This window comes from Physeter macrocephalus, unplaced genomic scaffold (genome assembly GCF_002837175.3).
Source record: "Physeter macrocephalus isolate SW-GA unplaced genomic scaffold, ASM283717v5 random_460, whole genome shotgun sequence".
NCBI classification, from domain to species: domain Eukaryota; kingdom Metazoa; phylum Chordata; class Mammalia; order Artiodactyla; family Physeteridae; genus Physeter; species Physeter macrocephalus.
Genome location: NW_021145746.1, coordinates 2,361 through 24,039, shown reverse-complemented (window position 1 = coordinate 24,039; position 21,679 = coordinate 2,361). Strand labels below are relative to the sequence as shown.

The 21,679-nt window shown below is 53.3% G+C and overlaps 1 protein-coding gene across 1 annotated transcript in view; it reads right to left on the bottom strand.

The window, feature by feature from the left end:
- LOC102988017 (ras-responsive element-binding protein 1) overlaps positions 1 to 19,821 on the bottom strand; it is a 37,539-nt gene extending 17,718 nt beyond the window's left edge. The window contains exons 1-5 of the mRNA XM_028485565.2: positions 19,060 to 19,821; positions 18,761 to 18,905; positions 18,059 to 18,195; positions 4,571 to 4,760; positions 614 to 3,509 (exon numbers count right to left, since the gene is read on the bottom strand). Of these exons, the coding sequence (XP_028341366.1) occupies positions 614 to 3,509; positions 4,571 to 4,760; positions 18,059 to 18,195; positions 18,761 to 18,901 (3,364 nt within the window). The 5' untranslated portion in view covers positions 18,902 to 18,905; positions 19,060 to 19,821. The remainder of the gene's footprint in view (positions 1 to 613; positions 3,510 to 4,570; positions 4,761 to 18,058; positions 18,196 to 18,760; positions 18,906 to 19,059) is intronic.
- Positions 19,822 to 21,679: the final 1,858 nt, after the last annotated feature.

Below are 21,679 nucleotides of genomic sequence, written 5' to 3'. Positions count from 1 at the left end.
CACACACACACACACACACACACACACACACACACACACACACACACACACACACACAAAATTCTTTAAATTCTAAAGCTCCTCTGTCACTGACGTCCACGCTGAACAGGGGAAGAGGTGATCACCTTAGTGAACTGAAAGGTAACTGCAGAATTTCCCTTTATAAGTAGACAGCAGTCAAAAGAACTTCACAGAAAGTCTGCAATTTTAAAAGCTGCCTTGAATGCAAATTCTTCTGCCAAAGTCCCCATTCCCCGTTCCGCCCTAGCTGCCTCCTGTGCATAAAACCAAGGAGATAATGCCTCAACCAAGCAGATAGTGCCTTGACCACGTGAGGGATGCGATGGCCCAAGACCATCTCACCTAAAAACACCCTGCCTGACCCTTCCCTTCACCAGCAGCCCTCGGAGGCCCAGCCAACGGAAACAGGCCATTCTGGTTATACGAGCACACAGGGAAAAACTCTCGGCCCCAGCAGGCAAGCCTCTGCTTCTGAGACTGAGGAAGAAGAGAAGCTAGGAATGGGGAGGCGGGAAGAGGGCCCCTCCTTGGACCCCACCCGTCGCTGCCCCTCAGCCCAGCGGCTGGGCCACAGCCTGCCCGGCCCTCTTACCAGTGTGCGTGAGCATGTGCCTCTGCAGGGAGCTGGCCCAGGGGAAGACCCGGGGGCAGTGGGGGCAGTTGATCTTCTGCAGGCAGCTGGCATAGGAGTTGCGCTTTGCCCTCAGCAGCTTGTCCTCCGGGGGGCTGCCCTGCTCCTCATCGCTGGGCCCGCTGTGGTCTGCGGCCACCTCGTCCTGAGCGTCGTCCTCTGCGCTCTGCAGGAACGGACTGAACTTGTTGGTGTCCGTCGTAGCCAGCATCTTCTCGATGCTGGCGAACTCCCCGCTGGAGTCCAGGTCCACCCCGCCGCTGGTGCGCAGCCGGCTCCTCGTCCCCTTTTTCCGGCCCCTCTTCTTTGACAAGCCAGCTGGTCCCTGCTCAGTGGGCGAGGCTGCCTCTGGGCTGGTGGCAGCAGGTGGGGAGTCACTGGACCCTTTCCTGCTGGCGACGTCGGTGGTGGCTTTGCAGACGGCGCCCCCTACAACGTCGGCAGCTGCAGCGTTACTGCCAGTGCTTGCGGGCCCCGGGGCAACAGCCACCTTGGTTTTCAGCAAGGTGGGGGCCGAGGACACGGATGAGATGATCTGGGCAATGGAGGCCAGCGGGGGCAGCTCTTCTGTCACGGGGGGCTTTGGCAAAAGCAGGGGAGGCTTGGGGCGCAGCGGCCGCAGCAAGGCTGGGCTGCTTAGGAGGGTGGAGTTGCCCAGGAGCGGGGAGCTGTTGACCAGGGCTGAGGAGTAGATGGGCACAGCGAGTTGAACGGAGCCCTGCAGGGGCGGAGCCGGGGCTTCCAGAGTGCTGGCAGCAGAGGCCGCCGCTACAGGGGCCACGGGCTTTTCCAGGACCCCGCCGGGGCCCAAGGTCACCGGCAGGGTGGGGCAGGCTGGTGGACAGGGAGAGGCCTGCTCATCGCTCGCGGGTTCCTGCTCAGGCTTCTTGGCGTCCCCGGGAGCGGCCGCGTCCTCGTCTCCTCTCCTGAAGTTCTTGGGGATGGACAGATCGATGGGCTCCATGGAGCAGTCGTACGGGGCCGAGGCGGAAGGGCTCAGGAAGGAGGCCGAGTTCTCCTGCTTCACTTGGACCAGGGCCAGGCCCTTCTGGGAGAAGTCCAGGGGCTCGTTGAAGTCCCCTGCGAAGTTGCTGGCGGGCTCCACTTTGACCGCGACGTGCGGGGGCAGCGGCTGGGCGGGGGTCCCGTGACGAAAGCCGTTCTGGGGCTCCAGGAAGGCGGCCAGGGGCTTGCGCTCACCCAGGGCGGCGCCGCCCTCCTCCACCCTGCCCGGGGCCTCGGCGGGCGCGTCGGCGGGGCCCAGGCCGTCGGCCGCCAGGACGTAGCTCTCGATGTCACGCTCGGGCACGTGCAGGTGCTGTTTGAGGACGTGGTGGATGCAGTTGCGCTTGGCCGAGAAGGCGGCGCTGCACTCCTTGCACTCGAAGGGCTTGCGGGCCTTGGGGCAGCCGCCCAGGCCGCGGCCGCAGTGTGTGCGCATGTGGATGCGGAGGGCGCGGTAGTGCTTGAGGTCCTCGCCGCACAGCCGGCACACCGTGTCTGGGGAACAGAAGGCGTCCACCATCTCGGCCGCGCTGCTGGTCACGTACTCGATGTTCTTCTCGATGTCCTTGCGTGTGGCCTTGAGGTGCTTCTTGCGTAGGTGCCGCTCGCAGTTGGCCTTGACCGTGAAGGGGTAATGGCAGATCTTGCAGATGTAGGGCCGCTCGCCGCTGTGTGTGCGCAGGTGGCGGATGAGCGCGGCCTTGTCGGCGGCGATGTAGTCGCAGATGTTGCACTGATAGGGCGAGATGCCCAGGTGGGAGCGCACGTGCGCACGCAGCACCCCCGAGAAGGCGAACACCTGGTTGCAGAAGCGGCAGGGGTAGAGCACCTTGCGCATGGCCGGCGTCTTCTTGCCGCCGGGGGCCGTCATGATGGCCTTGAGGTCCCCCTCCGTGATCTCCTGCTTGATCTTGGCCTCCATGCTCAGGGGTAGGAGGGCCTCGATGATGCTGTCCTGCTCCAGCTGTGTCTTCATCTCGGCCTGGCCCGGCAGCTCGAGGCGCGGCTGCCGCAGGAAGAGCTGTGCGGCCGTGTTCGGCTGCGCCCCCGACTGGGACTGCAGCAGGGGGGCGTCGGAGGCCGCCTCCACGGAGCCCCTGAGGAGCTTCAGCGGCGGCGGGGGCAGGCTGGGGCTGATGCAGCCCGGGGAGGCCTGCTGCGCGTTGACGAGGGGTGGAGGCGTGGAGGTAGCCACCACCGTCCGCGGTGTGACCAGGGGCTTTGGCTTCAAAGGGGGCATGTGTTTGAAAATGGCCTGTAGAGGGGCAGCGGGGGCCTTGGACAGAGGCGGAAGACTGATCTGAGGGGGGGCCGAGGCTGCCATCTTCAGGATCTGCTGGATGTCTGCCAGCTCGATGGCTGACTCCCCAGAGATGGGCTTGACCACAATACTGCTGTCAGGCTGGATGATGAAGCCCTTCTGGAAGGGCTGCAGGGACAGACGCTTCATGCTCTCCTTGGTGGCCGGGAGGACGGTGAGAGACCCGCCCAGGGAAGCAGCTTCGAAAGGAGACAGACTCAGCAAGTTGGTGCAGCCAGGGTCCTGAGGTAGCTGACACTTGAGTGCCTGGAGCTGTATTGCTTGGTTGTCATCCGGCAGCGGCTCCTCGGCCAGGGCAGGCCTGGCGTCTTCGATGTGCTGCAGGCCCAGCATGGCCAGGAAGACCTTCTGGTCGGGGGCGTCGCCAGGCGGGGCCCTGGCCTGCAGCCGTTCCCGTCCGTGGTCGGTAGTTACATGGGTCTGCTTGTGCAGGGTGAGGGAGGAGAGCATGGGGAAGGCCTTGTCACACGTGTCGCAGACGAAGCGGTGCTGCTCACTGATGCACCTGCGCAGGTTCGTTTCACACCAGGCCTGCATGGAAGCCGGGTGGGCGAAAGCAGGGGAACAGAGAGGAGCATTTAGAAACGATCGCCAAGCTGCACAGCTACCCCAGCATCCGGCCCTTCTCCACGGCACGTAGGGTGCCCACCTTCCCCTGCTCGCTAACTCCCGGACCGAGTAAGGAAACCAACTAAGCATCTTACGAATCCTATCTGCCTGATGCGTGAGGCCAATCCCCAGGATGTCTCGGCAGAGCAGCACTGAAGTACGGTTAAGTGATGACACCACAGAGGTAGGATTAATTCGCTCTTTAAAAATGGGGGCCTTGCAAGCCTAACTGATGGCGACTACCACCATCAGTGAAGAACTGGCTTCCTCTGTGACTGCGGGGGAGGAGGCTGCCTGGGAAGGGGCACCATGGGGGAGGGGGCTACATGAGCGCACACACGTGGGTACGTACACACATGGACATATGCATATGCGTGTGCACACGTGGACGTATGCACGTGGTCATGTACACGTGGAATAAGTCACTGAGTCTGGGGCTTCTGTGATGGAAGAATTTCACTGTTGATATCTTCTACCTCAATTTTTTTAAAATTGGAAAAAAAATGGGTTCCAAAGTAGTTTTAGCAGGTGTTTTATAAGCAGAGCACAAATACAGCTCAGGCTAACACTGACCCAAAATGTTTGAATAGAAGCTACAACACTAGCAATATTTAGCTGTGATATCGATATTAAAGAAATATTTTAAAAATACAAATTCAATTCACATAGGGCTGTGTGGGGTAGTGAACAATTCACAACTTTAAACCCAAATGCCCCCAAATGGGCAAAGTACCGATGAGCTACACTCATACGCCAGTTAACATGAAATTCAGCACACAAAATAAAAGGCCGCCAACCCTCGTCAACTCAACAACTCAATGAAATGGGAAGGGCCAAGCTGAATTTCAAGAGAAAGGGTCTATTAAAACAGAAAAAAAAAACCAAATGACAGCATTTTAAGGAAAGGAAGCCTCAGGTGAGGAAATTCAGTCCAGCTGTGTGGACCATGGAGGTGGCTGCCAGTCATGGGCCAATCGGAATACCTGAGAAATGCGAGGAAACTTCCTACAGGAGAAGTCGGTGAAGCCTAAGTCGTGGAAGCCGGCAGGGATGGAGGGGTTGTTCTGGATGAAGGGCCTTCCCACCGCGTCCCTGGGAAGCTGCTTGTGGACCAGCGCGTTGTGGCGCAGCAGTCCTCGGTGTGTGCGGAAGGTGACGCAGCAAATGTCACATCTGCGGGAAGAAGACACAGGACATAAGGAGGCGGCCATGCCGGGGCATCCACCTGTCCGTTAGCCGTATTGTGTTTTCTGTTGCTTCATTTCAATGGAGCAAATAAAAAGGATATGACATCAAGAAGCCAGCCAACTCACGGTGAGCAACAAAAGACTCTCCCTTTAAAAAAAAAATTTATGTCCTACCAACCTCTGGATACCCAGTCTTTGCAGACGGCACAAGTGTGAACAGAGCAGAGAGGTGGGAACCTGAGGCCACTTGCTCTTACCTGCGTTACACGATGTGCAGGGAATACTTCCCTCCCCCAGCTCCATGGATTCTGATTATCAAAAACGTTTAGAAGCCAAAAAGCACTCATTTCCACAGCAGCTGGAGCAGTCACGTCAGCATCCCTGATATGTGGCTGGGATAAAATGATAATCAAATCCTCCAGCTGAACTGGTGGCACGTGGCAGTGATTATGTATGTATTCAATTCTGCCATTATTACCATCTATCTAAGAAATAAGCATAGCTCCCGAATGCTGAGCCCACGGTAAGTGCGAGGGCACCCCACAGGGGTAGCGCACGACCCGGCAGGCGGGTGGGCATTCTCATCTTCATCTTCCAGAGGAAAACACCGAGGCTCGAAAATGTTCAGCAACATGGTGGAGGTCACACAGCCAGGAAGAAGCAAGGACAAAATGTGAACCCTGTTCACACTCCCATCCTCACCTACCAGGAAGCCATCTCTCTATCCTAGAAAGACTCTTACAAATGCGGTCCACAGAAAGACGAAAAGACTATCACGCTTCACTTCAGAGATGACTGCATACACCTGACCCGTCCTGGGCCACACGGACGTGTAACAAACACCACTTTCTAACGGTGGCTCCGTTTTCTCCATGTTTCACACCACTGCCGCCTTCCAGGTCTTCACTGAGAGCCATCTTAAAAACCAACAACCGTCAGGACATCACCCACATCCTTTAGACCTGAACTGAATACAGCGGCCATGAAAGCCCTATGTAAATGAATTAAAACGTCCTTAGTCACAGGAGCCCCGTCTCACGGGCTCAGCCGCGTCAGGCAGTGCAGGCCTGGCGCATTCCCAGGATCGCAGGAAATCCCACCGGACAGCGCCTCTTTCCAACTACTTTACACATACGAACACATCTGCCCCTCACAAAGGTCTACGGCAGGTCTTATCCCTGTCTCACAGAGAAGGAATCTGGGGCACAGAGGGGTACAGTGACCTCATTGAGCTTACACTGCACACACCTTAATGGAAACATTTTTTGCTTTGAAATTCTTCTCTGGAAATCAAAGAGATAACGGCATCACCCATGAAGCAGCTGGGCTTCACGTGTAGCGCCGGAAGACCAGTGCCAAGTATGCGCAGCTCCGCTCCCTGTGCCGGGCCGAGGCTGGCACAGCGAGCGGCGTGCTCCTGTGTCCCCACCTCCTTGACACCCCTCTCCCCCTGCTGACGCGCCCGCATCTCGCCACCGAGATTCCTGTCATCATTCAATTAAATTTAGCATGCTGGGTTCCCACGAGCCACTCAAAACACAAACCCCTTTTGAGGGACTTCTGGTTAAGCTCACCGATTGTGATAAAGGCTCTGGGCAGGGATGGCCGCAGAGAACCCAGACGCCTATAGGTATGGAAAGCTCTCACGCCGTGGGCCTGCACAGCGCAGCTTCCGTCTCTCCTCGGCCCTGCTTCCCGCAATCCCTTGCACTGTTCAGATTTTCTCTCCCTGCGCCTCTTCCTCTTCCCCTCTGTCCTGTCTGGGCCCCAAGCAGGTGAAGTGCGGGGAACCGTCTGGAAGCTGGTCTGTGCCTTCCCTGAAAGGTGAGACTAAGAGGAGGTTAAGCAAGAAAGGACAAGGGCAAAGGCAGCAGGGAGCTGCCACCCAGTGGGCCCGCAGGCATTTTCCACCTGAGGTCCATGATGACTCACTCTTCCCAAGTTAACAGTTAGCACTGACGACAGATATTTTGTGTAGAATATTTGCAAAGTGTTTATAAGTAATTTTTACCAGCGCTGGGACATTGCAACAAATACTTCAGCTCAATTCATCCTAGCAACCCAGCCAGCGTGTGATCATCCCATCACAGTGGAAGCAGAGGCCTGGGTTCTCCCTCGCTCGCCCTCAGGAGACAGCAGGGCTCACTCCGTCCGGCAGAGAAAGGGTCGTTCATCAAAGCTGGGTAAAAGGGTGGGGTGGGGGGCCCCTCATTAAAAAAAAAAAAAAAAAAATCACACACATTTAATATTTTACTCAACCTAAAACATATTCAGTCGATCCTCATTATTTGCAGATTCTGTGTTTGTGAATTTGCCTACTTGCCAAAATTTATTTGTAAACCCAAGTCAATCCTCGTGGTGTGTTCTTGGACAGGCAACGCAACAGAGAACAGAGTGGGAAGAATCTGAGTTGCCTGACGCACACGTTCCCTGCTGGGGCTGGACAAGGAGACGCTCTGCCCTCTCGTTTCAGCTCCTACTGTAAACAAGTGTCCTTTTCACTGTCTCTTTAGTGCTGCCACATTTCTAGCATTTTACTGCTTCTTCGTGATGAGTCTGATATTTAAAGTGGTCCCCAAGGGCTTCCCTGGTGGCGCAGCGGTTAAGCATCCGCCTGCCAATGCAGGGGACACGGGTTCGATCCCTGGTCCGGGAAGATCCCACGTGCGGCGGGGCAGCTAAGCCCGTGCACCACAACTACTGAGCCTGCGCTCTAGAGCCCGCGAGCCACAGCTACTGAAGCCCATGCTCCACAACAGGAGAAGCCACCGCAGTGAGACGCCTGCGCGCACCGCAACAAAGCGTAGCCCCCGCTCCCCACCACTAGAGAAAAGCCCGCGCAGTAACGAAGACCCAACGCAGCCAAAAATAAATAAATAAAATAAATAAATTTTAAAAATAAAATAAAATGGTCCCCAAGCGTAATGCTGAAGTGCCACCCAGTGTCGCCAAGAGCAAGAAGGCTGTGACATGCTTTGCGGAGAAAATACGCGTGTTAGATGAGCTCCGTTCAGGCGTGAGCTAGAGTGCGGTCGGCTGCGCGTTCATTGTTGATGAGTCAACAGTGTATACTACATAGAGTGTCTTTGAACAGAAACACACTTAATAAAACAAGGTTATGTATCAATTAGTTCATGAAAATGTGACCAGAGGCTTGCAGGAAACTAACCCTGTGTTTCCTCTAGGAACAGTGGTTCAGTGCCCACTAACTCTCTGTCTGTGGGGACTTCACGGAATGTACCTACTGTGTAACAAGACTCCACTGCACAATCAACTCGCCCATCTTTTATGGGCATCTTTGATTTCTGGTTTTAGATGCTTTCAGGTAGAGCAAGAACTTAGATTTTTGCAAACCAAACTAAAGCAGCATCCTAGGTTCTTATGATTGTTTCTCTCCACTGTTCACAGCTGTCTTGCCCACCCTAAATTTGACAGCAAAACAAACAAACAACAGCAACAACAAAAACCTGTCCAATCTGGATTATGTGCAAGTATGTCCAACTTAGTTTTCACAGACTATTCTTTAAAAAAATACAACCAATATTTCGCTGGCTTACAGAAAATTTAATTAAATTACAGCAAATAGTTACAAGTATTACTGACATAAACAGGTTGGGGAGAAATAAATACTGACCCTCGGCAGCCTGAACGTCGACTGCGGAAGGTGGGCCTGAGCAAGGGCTGCACGCTTCTTGAGCTTTTAACCTTGAGCTTCTAACTTTAGAGTTAAAACGTTTTTGAGCATTTATCCCGTATCGGCTTGCTGTTGGAGAAACGTGTGTGTGTTATGTATCTTTATGTATTTATATGCACACACATATAATGTACCAGGTACATTATAAAATATAAAAATAGAAAATTTTAAAGGATGAGTGAAGAAAAGTCCCATTATTTTGCCTTTGTGCCCCAGAGATCTTTCTGAACACCCTCCTCTTTTGAGACTATGGCATCAGTGCAGAGTCTACTGGCCATGAGTATTCCACGTGAGGGCATCACACGTGGGTTGTACAAGGGAATGGAGAGTGTCTCGGAAGATGGCGATAAGGATTACTGCACTTCTATCGTAGCCATGAATTTTCAGTAACGCTGAGTTGGCACCATTTATCTAGACATATCCATCTCCTCCTTCATTCTCTTATTCACCTTCAAACCCTTCCCATTTCTGGCATCTGGTACCAAGTCTGCGCTCCACACACACGTGGCAGAATTACCTGGCACCAACCACAGGCTGTGTCCTGCGAGGAAGGCAGGCGCGGAGCAGTGGGGGGTGGGTGCAGGGACCGGGGCGGCCCAGCTGGGAATGGGGGTTAGAGCGTGTGACCTTGGACAACTTGTTTCATCTGTATTTCAGCTGCCTGCTGTGTACAATTTCCCAAACGTGCCTGAGATAAGAATCCCCTCATGACCTTGTTAAAAACCAGATTCCTGGGGCCACTGCAGATGGACTGCAATCAGAATAAGTGGAGGAGGAACCCAGGAATCTGTACATGTGCAAGCACACCAGGTGCCTCTTACATCAGACAAGGGTGGAAAATAAATTAGTGAGAATTGAGCAAGAGGATCTCGAATTTATGAACAACTAAAGCTACAAGCCTGGGAGAGCTCATTCCCTTCCTGTTATGAGTCTCCGTTTTCTTTCTCATCTGTATGTGGGGATCTTTAGAGTTACTGTGAATAACAGGTAACCAAATGCTCGGAGAACTGCAAGGTGCTAGACCAAATTTAACCATTATTTTATAGCGCTAGGTACAAAAAAAAATCAGGAATAACCCATTTCCTGGCAATTACGGCAAACACAAAAATGCAGAAAAAATGGAATTTTAATTTCCAAAGGATGTATTTCTCTCCTTTTGCTCTCGAGAACGTCACAGAGCAGCAGAACTTCTCCACTGCTGCTGTTTAATCTGGAGACTCACTGGGAGAAACGTGTGTTCTCTCTAGTCCTGCTTCTGCCCTGCACCCCGCTTCCTCATCACCCCCATTCCCTCTGGAGCCGCAGCCTGCGCGCACATGCACTCAGTGCCCCCTGATGCCGTGAAACGGGCCCTCCATCCACCACGTCCCACCTCTGTTTCCACAGGGTTTCAATGGAGGTGCTCCTATTTCACTTCTGAAAGGATACAGACTATCATCTCACAAACAAACTTCTTGAAAAGTGGCAGAGAAAATAAAAATCTGCCTTGCAATCAGAAGCACATTAAGAGGCTGGTTAAAAAGAAGGAAAGAACCCTCGTGGGAAAAAACACTGCCCCCCATCTCACACTTGGACCTCTATCTGCGGACAGACTTTAAATGAAGCCGTCGTGGAAAACTGTCACCCAGAGACGTTTAGATTGCCTTTGTCAGGCAGAGACGCTCGGTTCCTCCTGAGGCCCAGTGGAGGTCACTGCACATCTGCAGGTGATGCTGCTGGCTGCTGCGCGGGGGCTATCTGCTAACCTCGCTTCGGTCTGTCACCTTCATTAAGGCCACAGCCGTCGCTCGGGTGGGTCCCCACCACTCTTCCCCTCGACCCCAGCTTGGGGGATCTTTCAACCCTACCAGGAACTCGTGAACAGCACACTGTAAAATATTTAGATGGAGTGGAACTGTACTTAGAGTCACAGCAGAGTGACTGGAGGATGATTTCATTTTGCAAGTGATCTGACGACGTGCCAGGGGGAAATTTTACAGATCCGAGAGGCTGCTTTCGGATTTTCTGGCAATGGAGATGGCCTTAAGTTGCAAAGTGAGGGTAACTTTTCCAAATGGAAACTAACTTTCGCTGTCAGTAAGATAAATGCATTTAATGGGGGAAAGTGTATCTAGCTGTAGGGTTTAAAGAAGCTAATAACATTCCACCCACTCTTCTACGAACAAAACTTTCCTTTTTTCTTTTTAAATCACATACTCAAATAGATTACCGTAAAGAAAACAAAAATTCATCATTTGAAAGAACTCTAAAGGGCAATTTAAGTAATGGCGAGCTTACTTACGAAACACAGGGGCGAATGCCAACTTGGACATGCGTCCACCCTGCCTGCCCTTGGCTTACGGAAGGATGGTCACCTACCTGTGGGCCCCAAATCGTTCTGCTCACAGAAACAGTGTTGCTGTGCCCAAGGGTGTTCACCAGAGCCCACTTCACCCAGAAAACACTTGAATCCCAGCACGTGTTAGCAAATGCTTCTATGAGAAAGGAAGCACGTTTAGTTCAGAGTGCTGGAAGAGCGTCCTGCTCCCCTAACTGCAGGGTTCCACCTCCCTCAGGGCGGCTCTATTCCGGGGCAGGGGCTCCAGCACTTCAGTTTACTCGCGGTAGGTGGTAAGGGAAGAGCTGAGGTTTGGGGCCGTGCAGGGTTGGAACTTCTGGAAGCGGAGGGGAAAAGCAGCTGTCTGCAGCTTACCTGCTCTGCCTGCTGTGGCAGCACCTGCAGTGTCACCGAGGGGGCTTGGGGAGGTGTGAAGCAGAGAGAGGAGGGGCTGGGAGGGGAGTCCCAGGGGAGGGAAATGCCCCCCAGCAGCAGGCAGGGGAGTGAGCCGAGTTTCCACCGTGGCCCCCGGTATACAAAAGAACAGATGGCAGGACTGGGGGCTGCCAGTGCTGGGGCTGGAGGGAGGCACTGTGATCCCAGGGCACCTTCACCATGTGCTTGACCTGCAGCCTGCCCCGTCCCTTCTCCTTCAGAAGTCAAACAGACTCACACAGTCTCTCAGCACACGGGCTCTGGCCTTGACGCTGGCCTCGCCGGAAGAGCACACTGTGAACGTGGTCAGAGCAGGCTGACTTCCGTGAGAGCGGCAAACTGCACTGATCTTGAAGCTACCCTGCCGGCCACAGCGCAGGCCAGGGATGGGCCAGGCAGCTCCGGGAGGCCCAGGAAGTACTCTCCTTTGTGAGCTGGGGCTTTGTCCTTTCAGTTCTCAGAGGGCTTCAATGCAAATGAATGATGTTCTGGTTCATGCCCAGATCCACGACTAGTCTCAAAAAAACAAACATCAGGATCTTAAAGTGACTGAATCGAGGACTGACACGTACCACGGCACACCCAGTGGGGCAGGGCACCATGGAAGCCGTTCTTTACAACACATGCCCTTCTTTCTTATTTACTTTTTAGAAGAAAACTTCAGAGTTCTGGGCTGGGGTAGGAATGTGCTATGATACACGTGCTATAATGGCGTGGGCACTGTGCAGGAAAGTAGGGGTACAGGAAGAAGCTGTCAACAGAGCAGCTCACAGTAGGGCTGACAGTGACTTAGCAGGACTAACTCTCACAATTAAAGGCATCAGCCATGAAACAAGGAACGTGTAACCACTAACCAGAGTGGGTTTCCCAACTAACCTTCCTGAAGGATCTACAATGGAGGGGAGCTCACACACACACACACACACACAGAAGACTGAGTCAAACCAAGGTAAATGTGGAGGCAATATCACCAGCAAAAGCACCTACAGAAATGAAAACAAGGCCACCAAAAAGCTTTTAAAAAAAATTTTTTTAAGCCTCGTGGCTAAGCAATTCTGGGACTAACTCCTCCCAGGGTTTGCTACAGTAATACTGTATCATCTGGTGACCCCTTACTTCCACGTTGTTCTATCATGTCTCCCAGTTAAGGGACAGACAGACGACCCCCACTGCCACAAGAAAGGGTTAAAAAAATTTTTTTCACTGTGCTAGACATATTTTTGAAAGACTGCTTTGCCAAATTTCAAACATCAGGAAACACATTTCTTTAGAATCTCAGGTTTCCCCAACAATCTAAGGGAAATGATGTGTGGTTCTAGAATTTAAACGTCTCAGGGCCTTTCAAGCTTCTAATCGTCTGGGTTTCTGTACAGTTGGATCACAGCGTTTGCGAGGCAGGGCTCAAACCAAACGTAAACAGCCACTCAGTTACCCAATCTTTACAAAAGCAAAATCAGATAAAAGCGGCTATTTACAACGATAAAGACTAAAGGCCAAACTGCTTTCATGTTCTCCGTCAAGGAAATGGTACCTGGAGAAGCCCCGGAATTTGCTTCCTTCTCTAGTTTACTGGAATGGGATTCCCAGAGAGCGACACGAACCCATAATTGTAAGTGTCGCAAGGGTGAAAATATTAAAAACAACACATGTTCTAAATAGTAGTATCAGAAGTAAATGGTCATTGATTGTTTGTTACAGTCTGGGGACTGTGGATGCTCCCTTCATCCTCACACGGCCCCTAAGTCCATTTTCCAAGACGGGGAAACTGAGTCCAAGGTCACGGAGATGCCAGGCCCCGGTCAGGCTGCAGCCGGCACCCTCACCACCCCTCTGCTGCAGCTGCTGCGCTGTGTGTTCAGAGGATGGTTACTGCAGGTGTCCCAGCTCCTCTACAGACCACGTCACATCCTTAATGCCTGGGCCCTGGACAGCGGCTCGACTGGGAGTCCTCCCAACACTCCCCGAGCAGCAGAGGCCCGGCCCTGTCGCCAGAACCTGGGAAATACCTTGCTGAGAAAGCGGCAGTCAGCCTGGCTGCCTCCTTGAGATACTGAATTTCTTGCTCATTACAGTGTTTTATCGAGGGACTGACATTCCTTTTTAAAGAGATTCCATGCTTCATTTTCTCTGTTCTGTCTACGGAGGCAAGAGGGGCGAGTGCAAACAGCTTCTCGTCAGAGCCCCGCCTGGTTCAGACACTCCTCTCCCCTGGTGCCCCCCCTCCCTGCCCTCCCCCGCTTCCCAGCCGCAGAGCTGACAGCCAACAGCTGCACTAATCTCTCCCAGTTGCTGGGAGCAACAGTGATGGCCCGTGAGAGGGCCCTGGCCAGGGGCAGCCTGCCCTCCCCACGCCCAGGAATCCACCGGGCTGCACACTGTGTCCTGACACCCTGCTAGGTGTCCTGACACCCTGCTAGGTCTGTTCGACCGAAGCAACGCAGCGGGAAGCTGGGCAGGTCCAGGGACTGCCCAACGGGCGGCTGGGGTGAGCCCAGAAGCCGGCGGCAGTGTCCACTCCGCCTGGCTAAGAGGTCCCTGGGCAGGGTGGGGAGGGGCCGCCCGGACAGAGGCCTCCAGCTTCCGGCCCGTCAGGGGGCGGATCTTCTCCTCCCTCAGCCCCCAGCATCGTTTTAAATCTGCCCTCCACCTGGCTGAGCCTCAGACCCCTGGGGCTCTTATACGAGATGCTGAAGAGTATTTTGTTATATCCTCTCCCTATTTTTAGGATGACATTTAACAAGTGTGGGACCAGCGCCATGTCAGTCAGTCTTAGGGTCTCTCTGCAGGTGACGGGAGTGTGTAGAGGGGGGATGGGGTGCAGGGCAGGCAGTCGAACGTTCCTTGGAACACTTGAGGATCCAGAAGAAGGTCCTGGTGACTCTCCCCACCTCTAGCAGCCCGCCCTCCATGCCTGTGGGCAGCTGCCCTCCCCTCCGTGCCGCTGCGTGCCCGCAGAGCCCACTCGGGTCCCCACCTCCCAACGCCCCATGTAGATTTAAGGGCATCACCATAACATTTTCCTCACAGACAACTAGGATTGGTGACTGGACTGGACTGAGGAGGGCCTGCCCCGGGCAAGCGCCCCAGCACCCAGTGTAAAATGCCGTGGGAAGCTTTCCGCCAGCCTGTCCGGCTCCCTGGTTCCCTCTGCTTGGACAACAGGCTGCTGGCCCGTCTGGCCCTGAACTGACCCACTTCACTCTGTTATAATCGCTCTTGCTCTTTTGCTGACGGCCCTCGAGGGGCCCTGTCTCCACTGTCACTGCTTTTTTCTTAAGTCTGGTCATGGGCCTGGCACACAACAAGCACTCATTCATTTGCCGGATACATTTTAGCTGAACTAATTTAAAAATTATTTATTACCCGATCTCCTTTAATCAAGAAGCCACATAAGATTATACAATAACTTCTGCCGAATTTCGCCCCCAGCTGCAGCCACAGTGCCACCGAGACTACCCAGAGGTCCCCCCAGCCCAGCCCAGCCCCCATTAGCCAGAGACTAGTCATTCAGACACAACATGGGGAGGGGGGCGGGGTCTGAGACAAAGCCCCCCCAGCTACAGGTGGGCTTGTCCTAGGCTCGCACCTACACGTGGGCTGCTGGGGACTTGGAACGTGCCTCTTCCAATTGAAATGGGCTGTGATCATGCCCCACACACCAGATGGCAAAGACTGTATGAGAACGAGAATGTAAATCACATCCTGACGATTTCTGTACTGACATTATATTTTGGATATATTAGTAGACCAGCAAAGCATGATCAATTTCGCTCTTTCTTCTTCCTTTTTTAGAATGTGGCTACTAGAAAACTTAAGGTGGCCCTTGTGGCTCTCCTCCTGTTTGCATTGGTGGGTGCTGACCCGGACTCCCCCCCCCAGCTAACTTTACTCAGGGCAGCGGACGGCCCGTTACTCTGTTCTATTCTTATAGCCAGGCACGATATCCAACACCCAGACACCCTCACACAGGGAGGTCCTCTCTGCATCCACCTGCTCACTGAACACTCTGTCACCTCCAGTCCCAAGTGCCAGCTCCCAAAAAGCCTCTGCTTCTCCCGTCTGGGGGTGCTGTACAGAAGGGCCAATTCACCGCGGGTCTGGTCACGCCAGGGCGAAAACAAACCCGACACTCGGAGCCAGAATCACTACAGTGGTTTGCGTCTTCCTTTTGCTCTACGCTTACACTTCGTTAACTTGAAACACAAGGCACTGCAGGAGAATGGCCTCGGCGTTTACATGAGTTTGGATTTCCAATGCTTTTTATTAAGGAACAACGGGCACCTTGCCAGCTTTGGGGGTGGGCGGTAAGGGCAGGAGAGGGAGAGAAAGAAGCCAACAGCTGTTTCGAGTTACAATCTTTCTGTCTAAACTGGTAGCATCCCACTGTGGCTCTGCTGCCTTTGGGGCTTGCAGATGGAGCTGGTGCCTAGCTTAGCTCTGGGTTGACGAGCGGTCTCTCCCGCCAGCTACTGTCACAGCTCACTGCCTGGCTGGGCCCTGCCGGCTCAGGCCTGTCCCCCGGCATCCCCGATAGCAGGCCATTACGTGGAGGGCAGAGCAGAGGGCAGAGAAGGGAAACTAACTCTGTTCTGCGATTAACTCCTTTGCTTCCCAGACACAAGACCCACCCACACAGCAACAGCCGCCAGACAGGGGATGGCACGCTTGCCCCCCACCATATGCAAGGCAACCTCTTCTCACGCCACTGCCGGGATGGGACGAGACCCCCACCAGGCTCAGAACTCCTCCAGTCCCCCCTCCCCAAACAAAGGATGCTATTACCAAGGGGGCAAGGGAGGACCTGAGGTTTAACTTCACAGCCTTGGAGTCACGGCAAGTGAATTATGCACCAAATCACGTACAACGGTGAACTAGTGTCCAAGGCGATTCCCGTCTCCATGTTCTCTGAGTAGCCAGCCCAGCCTGCCCCCAGATTAGGTGCTTGTCCAGAAGGCCCCACTCCAGGAGCACCCACGCCCTGGTGCCGGCCAGCACTAAAGAAGGGGACACCTGATCTTCCTCTGTCATTGCTATACACTGTGCTTGTGCAGGCTCCAGCTGCCCAGAAATCTCTCTTGAGAGTTATTTTCCCCGTCGGACAGAATCATCTAGAAGAGGGTAAATGGGCAGTTCCTAAGATGGTATCCGATCACAGAATAAAACACAAAGTGAAAGAAGAGCTAGGCAGGAGCCCCGGGAGGAGCAGTGTGTGGACTCAGGTGCCCTGCAGTGCCGGCTCAGAAGTGCTGACGGGGGTCGGAGGGTTGGGGGTCGGAGGGTTGGGGGTCGGAGGGTTGGGGGTCGCAGCTGCTGTTCCTGCCTCTGCCCACAGCTCCCCACGTGAGGTTTGTCTGGTAACTTCACCTCCGCTTGCTCAGGTCCCGCATCTAGAGAACTATTTCAATAGTTACCACCCACCACCAGCCCGCATCCTGGGATGCTATGGACGCTAATGAAACCATGAAGTCAAGTTCCTGAATCTCTCAGAACGACAGGGCCTACAAAAGGAAGAGCCAAGTGCTTTTTCCTGGTAGACAGAGGACAACTGTTAAGAGGCAGGTTTCAGAGTCACAGGATGTCAGGCCTGAAAGGGAACACAAGGACGATCTGGTCCAGCTCTCCTTCAAGGTTCAGGTGCAGCTGGCCCAGGCCCCATGCGAGCAGAGGCGGGACAGGGACCCAGGGTCCTGACCACCAGTCCATGCCTGCCCGTCACATCCAGGAGTCCCCAAGATGGGGCAGTCACCTAAAGACATGTTCTAGCACTTCAGCTGCTCAGAGTTTAATCTCTCCATATATTCTTTTTTCCCTCTAATGGAAAAATGTCAAGTTAATGTGATTAAGGATAATGATTATTTGACACGACTTTATGTTCGTGGACAATTAGGCTTTTCCCCCAACACAAACATGTTTAGCTGCCTCAGACCTTTTCACTCCCAAGTCACAACCAAACATGTGCCCCCAAGAAGGAAATGTGGTCCATGTATTGGTGAGTCAGACAAACAGATGTCCAGATTTCTACACTCCCAAGCTGTCTTCTGAAACCCAAAGCTGCAACCACGTATGCACTGGCCTCTGCTCTGGGAACCTTCAGCTGTGCCTCTCAGGACGTGCTACTTTCAAGTTTCACAATACCAGAGGCTCCCCTACAGCGCCTTAAAAATGATACAGTAGCAGTTTCAGAGAGGAAGAGGGTACCTGCTTAGCAGGAACAAAGGGCTTTCTGCCTGATAAAACCGCGGGGAAGAAGGTCGGGGAGGAAAGCCGAGCTCCCCCCAGCCCAGCCCCAGATTCTGCCGGAGGTCCGCCTGGGACCACGAGCACCAGGAAAACCTCGTGGCGCCTGGACCAGTGGAACCATCACCTTTGCTGCTACTGCGCAGGCTTCACTCGGGTCCCGTGTCCTGCCCCCAAATGTTTTCCTAGGTTTCTGTGCTACCAGCCCGTTCCAGACACCCACGAGCACCTGATCTGCCCTCCCCGTCCTTATCACACACACGGGCACAGCGAACGACCACTTGGGCTGCAACACCTTCCGTGAAGAAAATGTGTCTGCTGCCCAAAGCCCGGTGCTAGGAGGCTACCCGTGGGCGGGGGCTCATGGGGATCGCCCGGGGGCCCTGCCAGGACTGCAGGAAGCACCGTGACCCTGGTGAATCCTCCTGGGGCTGCAGCCACCTGCTCTGACCCCTCTCAGCCCCACTTCCACCCCCGCAAGCACTCTGATCGGCCTCACTAATGGCCTCACAGCCCAGGCTGGAGTAACAGGAGGTAAGCTGCATCACACATCACAAGGAAGAGCCCCCAGAGCACAAGCCTGCCCCAGTCTCTCTCCTACCTTAGCGGGTTATCTGAGTGGGTCTCCATGTGGGTCTCCAGCCCGTACTTGCACACGAACTCCTTGAAACACAGTGGGCAGTGAAACACTTCATCAGCTTTCTTCTCCATGTCACCCAACTGCCTGTCCTCTACCATCTTAGGGGAAAGAAGAAACATTAAGTCACAAGGGAGGGCTCCCACATGGTTTGTTTCAGAGAAGCCGACACTAAATCCAGAATCTGAAAGGAAAAGGACTCCCCTCCCTCCTAGGCATTAAGGATGCTACTGACCAACGCTTCATGTAACAAAACCTCACCGAAGACCAGCACCCACCCACCCACCCTGAACCCACTCATCCATTCAACAAATATTCACGGAGCACCTAGTACCCGCCAGGCACTGGGAATAAAAGAGTGAGGACAAAAAAGTCCCTAATACTTAGTAGAATCTTCCATTCTAGCTGGAGAAACAAAACACCCCGGGAACAATGAAACAAGCTCCTCAAATCATCAGTGGGCTCAGCCGGGGGGCTCTTCCTTCCACAAAGGAAGAGCAAGCAGGAACTCTTTTCTCCAGAGACCTTATGAAACAGTGCAGGGAAACAGAGGTTCGAAGCTTGGGAAGGGTGTCCGCCAAGCCCCCAGACTGCAAAAAGAACGGCCGGAGGGATTTCTGCCAAGAGTCCCCGGGCAGGCACATCTATGCTGGGGGCAGAGAGGACCTTTTTAGCAGGCGCGGGGTCTTCCTTCTCTGACTCTGTATCGTGACTCAGTTTCCTTTTGGAGGACAGCCGCCTGCGCTTCAGTGGGGACGGAGGGGCTGTAGCTGTAGCGCTGCTGGGGTCCTTCTCATGAATCTTCATATGTCTGGAAAGAACAAACACACAGACAATGTGATTTAGCAAAAACTGAGTTGGTTTATTTTAAATGTTTTATATTTTCTGTTTGGGCACTGGTAGTTAAATTTTCCTTAGTTAAGAGAAACGGGGTATAATTTATAGAGTGACTTCTTTTTAAAAACCTTATAATCTCCTTGAACCCCTCGTGAAGCTCTCACAACGAAGTGCTATCCAAAAACGTGGCTCAGTGCCTTGCTGTCTGTTGGAAGATATTCATGAACTTCACTGGCACTAATGAGATAAAAACAAACTATTTGATGATCTGTTCTACTTATTCAGACAAGCTGTACTATTTTAGGGCACATAACTCTATAGACAAAAGAAGTCCCAGGTACCACTAGTTCACAAACCAAGAAACCACTCTGTGGTCCCAGAACCCACCCCCTGTCTACCAGGAGAATGTGTTCTCTCTCTTCTGCCTCTGGAAGCACATTGGGGGTCAAATTTGAGAAGTGATGACCGAGCACATGTCTGAAGTGCCTGAGACCTGAAAGCCTGCCCATGTTCTCCAAGGCCTTACGTGGATTTGCAGATCACGAGTAGCTGGGACAACAGGGTAAGTTACATGTTGCAGCCCTGACATCTACAGGGCCAGGAATACACATACAAGAAAGTATTACGTTAGTATGCATATGTCTGTTCCAAAAAAAAGAGTTCTACAGGTGACGTGACTTAAGTGACCTTACATTATCAAGCTCTAAAACAAACATTCTAGGAACCAGGTGCCAAGAGCTACAGGGAAAGAAAGAATGGCATTACAAAAAGATAGTCTCAATTTCCTTGCTTTGTGACATTAAAGGTTTACTTTTCCTAATGACCATCATCACGGGCATCGTCGTCTCTGGCTGGGGTTAAACTGCGCCAGATGTGGGAATGTAGCCACAGCTTTTTATAAATAACCCTCTGATGGGATTATCTTACTGGAGATGTTCTCAGGGATGGGAAAAGACAGCAAGTTTTCATAAACGATCCTGTCAGACTCCTAAAAAGAAGTTCTGCTCAGCTCAGGCTCACATTTTGCTGCACCTCCTGTACAGGAGACAGGCTGGGGATAAAAGGGCTGAGAAGCTCATGAACCACAAGCAGCAACAATTCAGGCTCTCAGGCCAATGATTCAACGAGACGGCTAGGTAACACCTTTCCCACTCACAACCTCTGCCCCCAGATACCCGTGAGTCCTCTTTCTATGAGTGTGTGGAGGTAAGAGCTAGGATTTCCCTCGTTCTGGCCCTACAGACATACTCTAGAAGGTGGAGGGGTCCCCACATCAGCCCGTGACCACACTAGCCTCTGCCCGAAGAGCACCAGCCCAGTCATCCACCAGTAGGCAAGATGTGGCCTAACCTCTGAGAAATGGGATTCAGGGAAGGAGGCTCAGGCCAGCCCTCTGTTCTCTTAGGGGGAATCAGTGTGGTGACTCAGAAAGATCTAGTAGGAGAAAATGGAAAAGAATCACAGACGACCATCATGCCCACATCCACATAATTCCTTGCTTAGACTATTAGGGGAGGATGCTTTATTATTAGTTCCTGCTCACCTAAAGCCTTGAGAAAGTTAATGAAGACAAATAGCCTTGTTCTATATGTACCCCATCTATTTCAAGGCGATTGGGAGTTAAGGAGACCACCATTTAATATCAGTGTTTGGAGAAAAAAAGAAAGGCTGGCAAGTTTCTTTTGACATTTATTGTATGGCACGTTCCAATTTTAGAAATGTAAAAAAAATTTTTAGGCATCTAAGAATTGACGAAGTATGATAATACTATGGGATGTAAATTAGTACCAAACCCATCCTTTCAAGAAATCACTCAAAATGAATTTTAAAAACGAATATCCTGGAGGAGATGAGGAAGATGGCAGAAGAGTAAGACGCGGAGATCAGCTTCCTCTCCACAGATACATCGGAAATACATCTACACGAGGAACTGCTCCTACAGAACACCCACCGAACGCTGGCAGAAGACCTCAGACCTCCCAAAAGGCAAGAAACTCCCCACGTACCTGGGTAGGGCAAAAGACAAAAGAAAAAACAGAGACAAAAGAATAGGGACGGGCCCTGCACCAGTGGGAGGGAGGGAGCTGTGAAGGAGGAAAGGTTTCCACACACTAGAAGCCCCTTCGCGGGCGGAGACTGAGGGCGGCGGATACGGGGAGCTTCGGAGCCACGGAGGAGAGCGCAGCCACAGGGGTGCGGAGGGCAAAGCGGAGAGATTCCCGCATAGAGGATCGGTGCCGACCGGCGCTCACCAGCCCGAGAGGCTCCTCTGCTCAGCCGCGGCGGGCGGGGGGCCGGGCTGGGAGCTGTGGCTCGGGCTTCGGTCGGATCGCAGGGAGAGGACTGGGGTTGGCGGCGTGAACACAGCCTGAAGGGGTTAGTGCGCCACGGCTGGCCGGGAGGGAGTCCGGGAGAAGTCTGGAGCTGCCGAAGAGGCAAGAGACTTTTTCTTGCCTCTTTGTTTCCTGGTGCGCGAGGAGCGGGGATTAAGCGCGCCGCGTACAGGAGCTCCAGAGACGGGCGCGAGCCGCGGCGATCAGCGTGGACCCCAGAGACTGGCATTATGAGACGCTAAGGCCGCTGCTGCCGCCACCAAGAAGCCTGTGTGCGAGCACAGGTCACTCTCCACACCGCCCCTCCCGGGAGCCTGTGCAGCCCGCCACCGCCAGGGTCCCGGGATCCAGGGACAACATCCCCGGGAGAACGCACGGCGCGCCTCAGGCTGGTGCAACGTCACGCCGGCCTCTG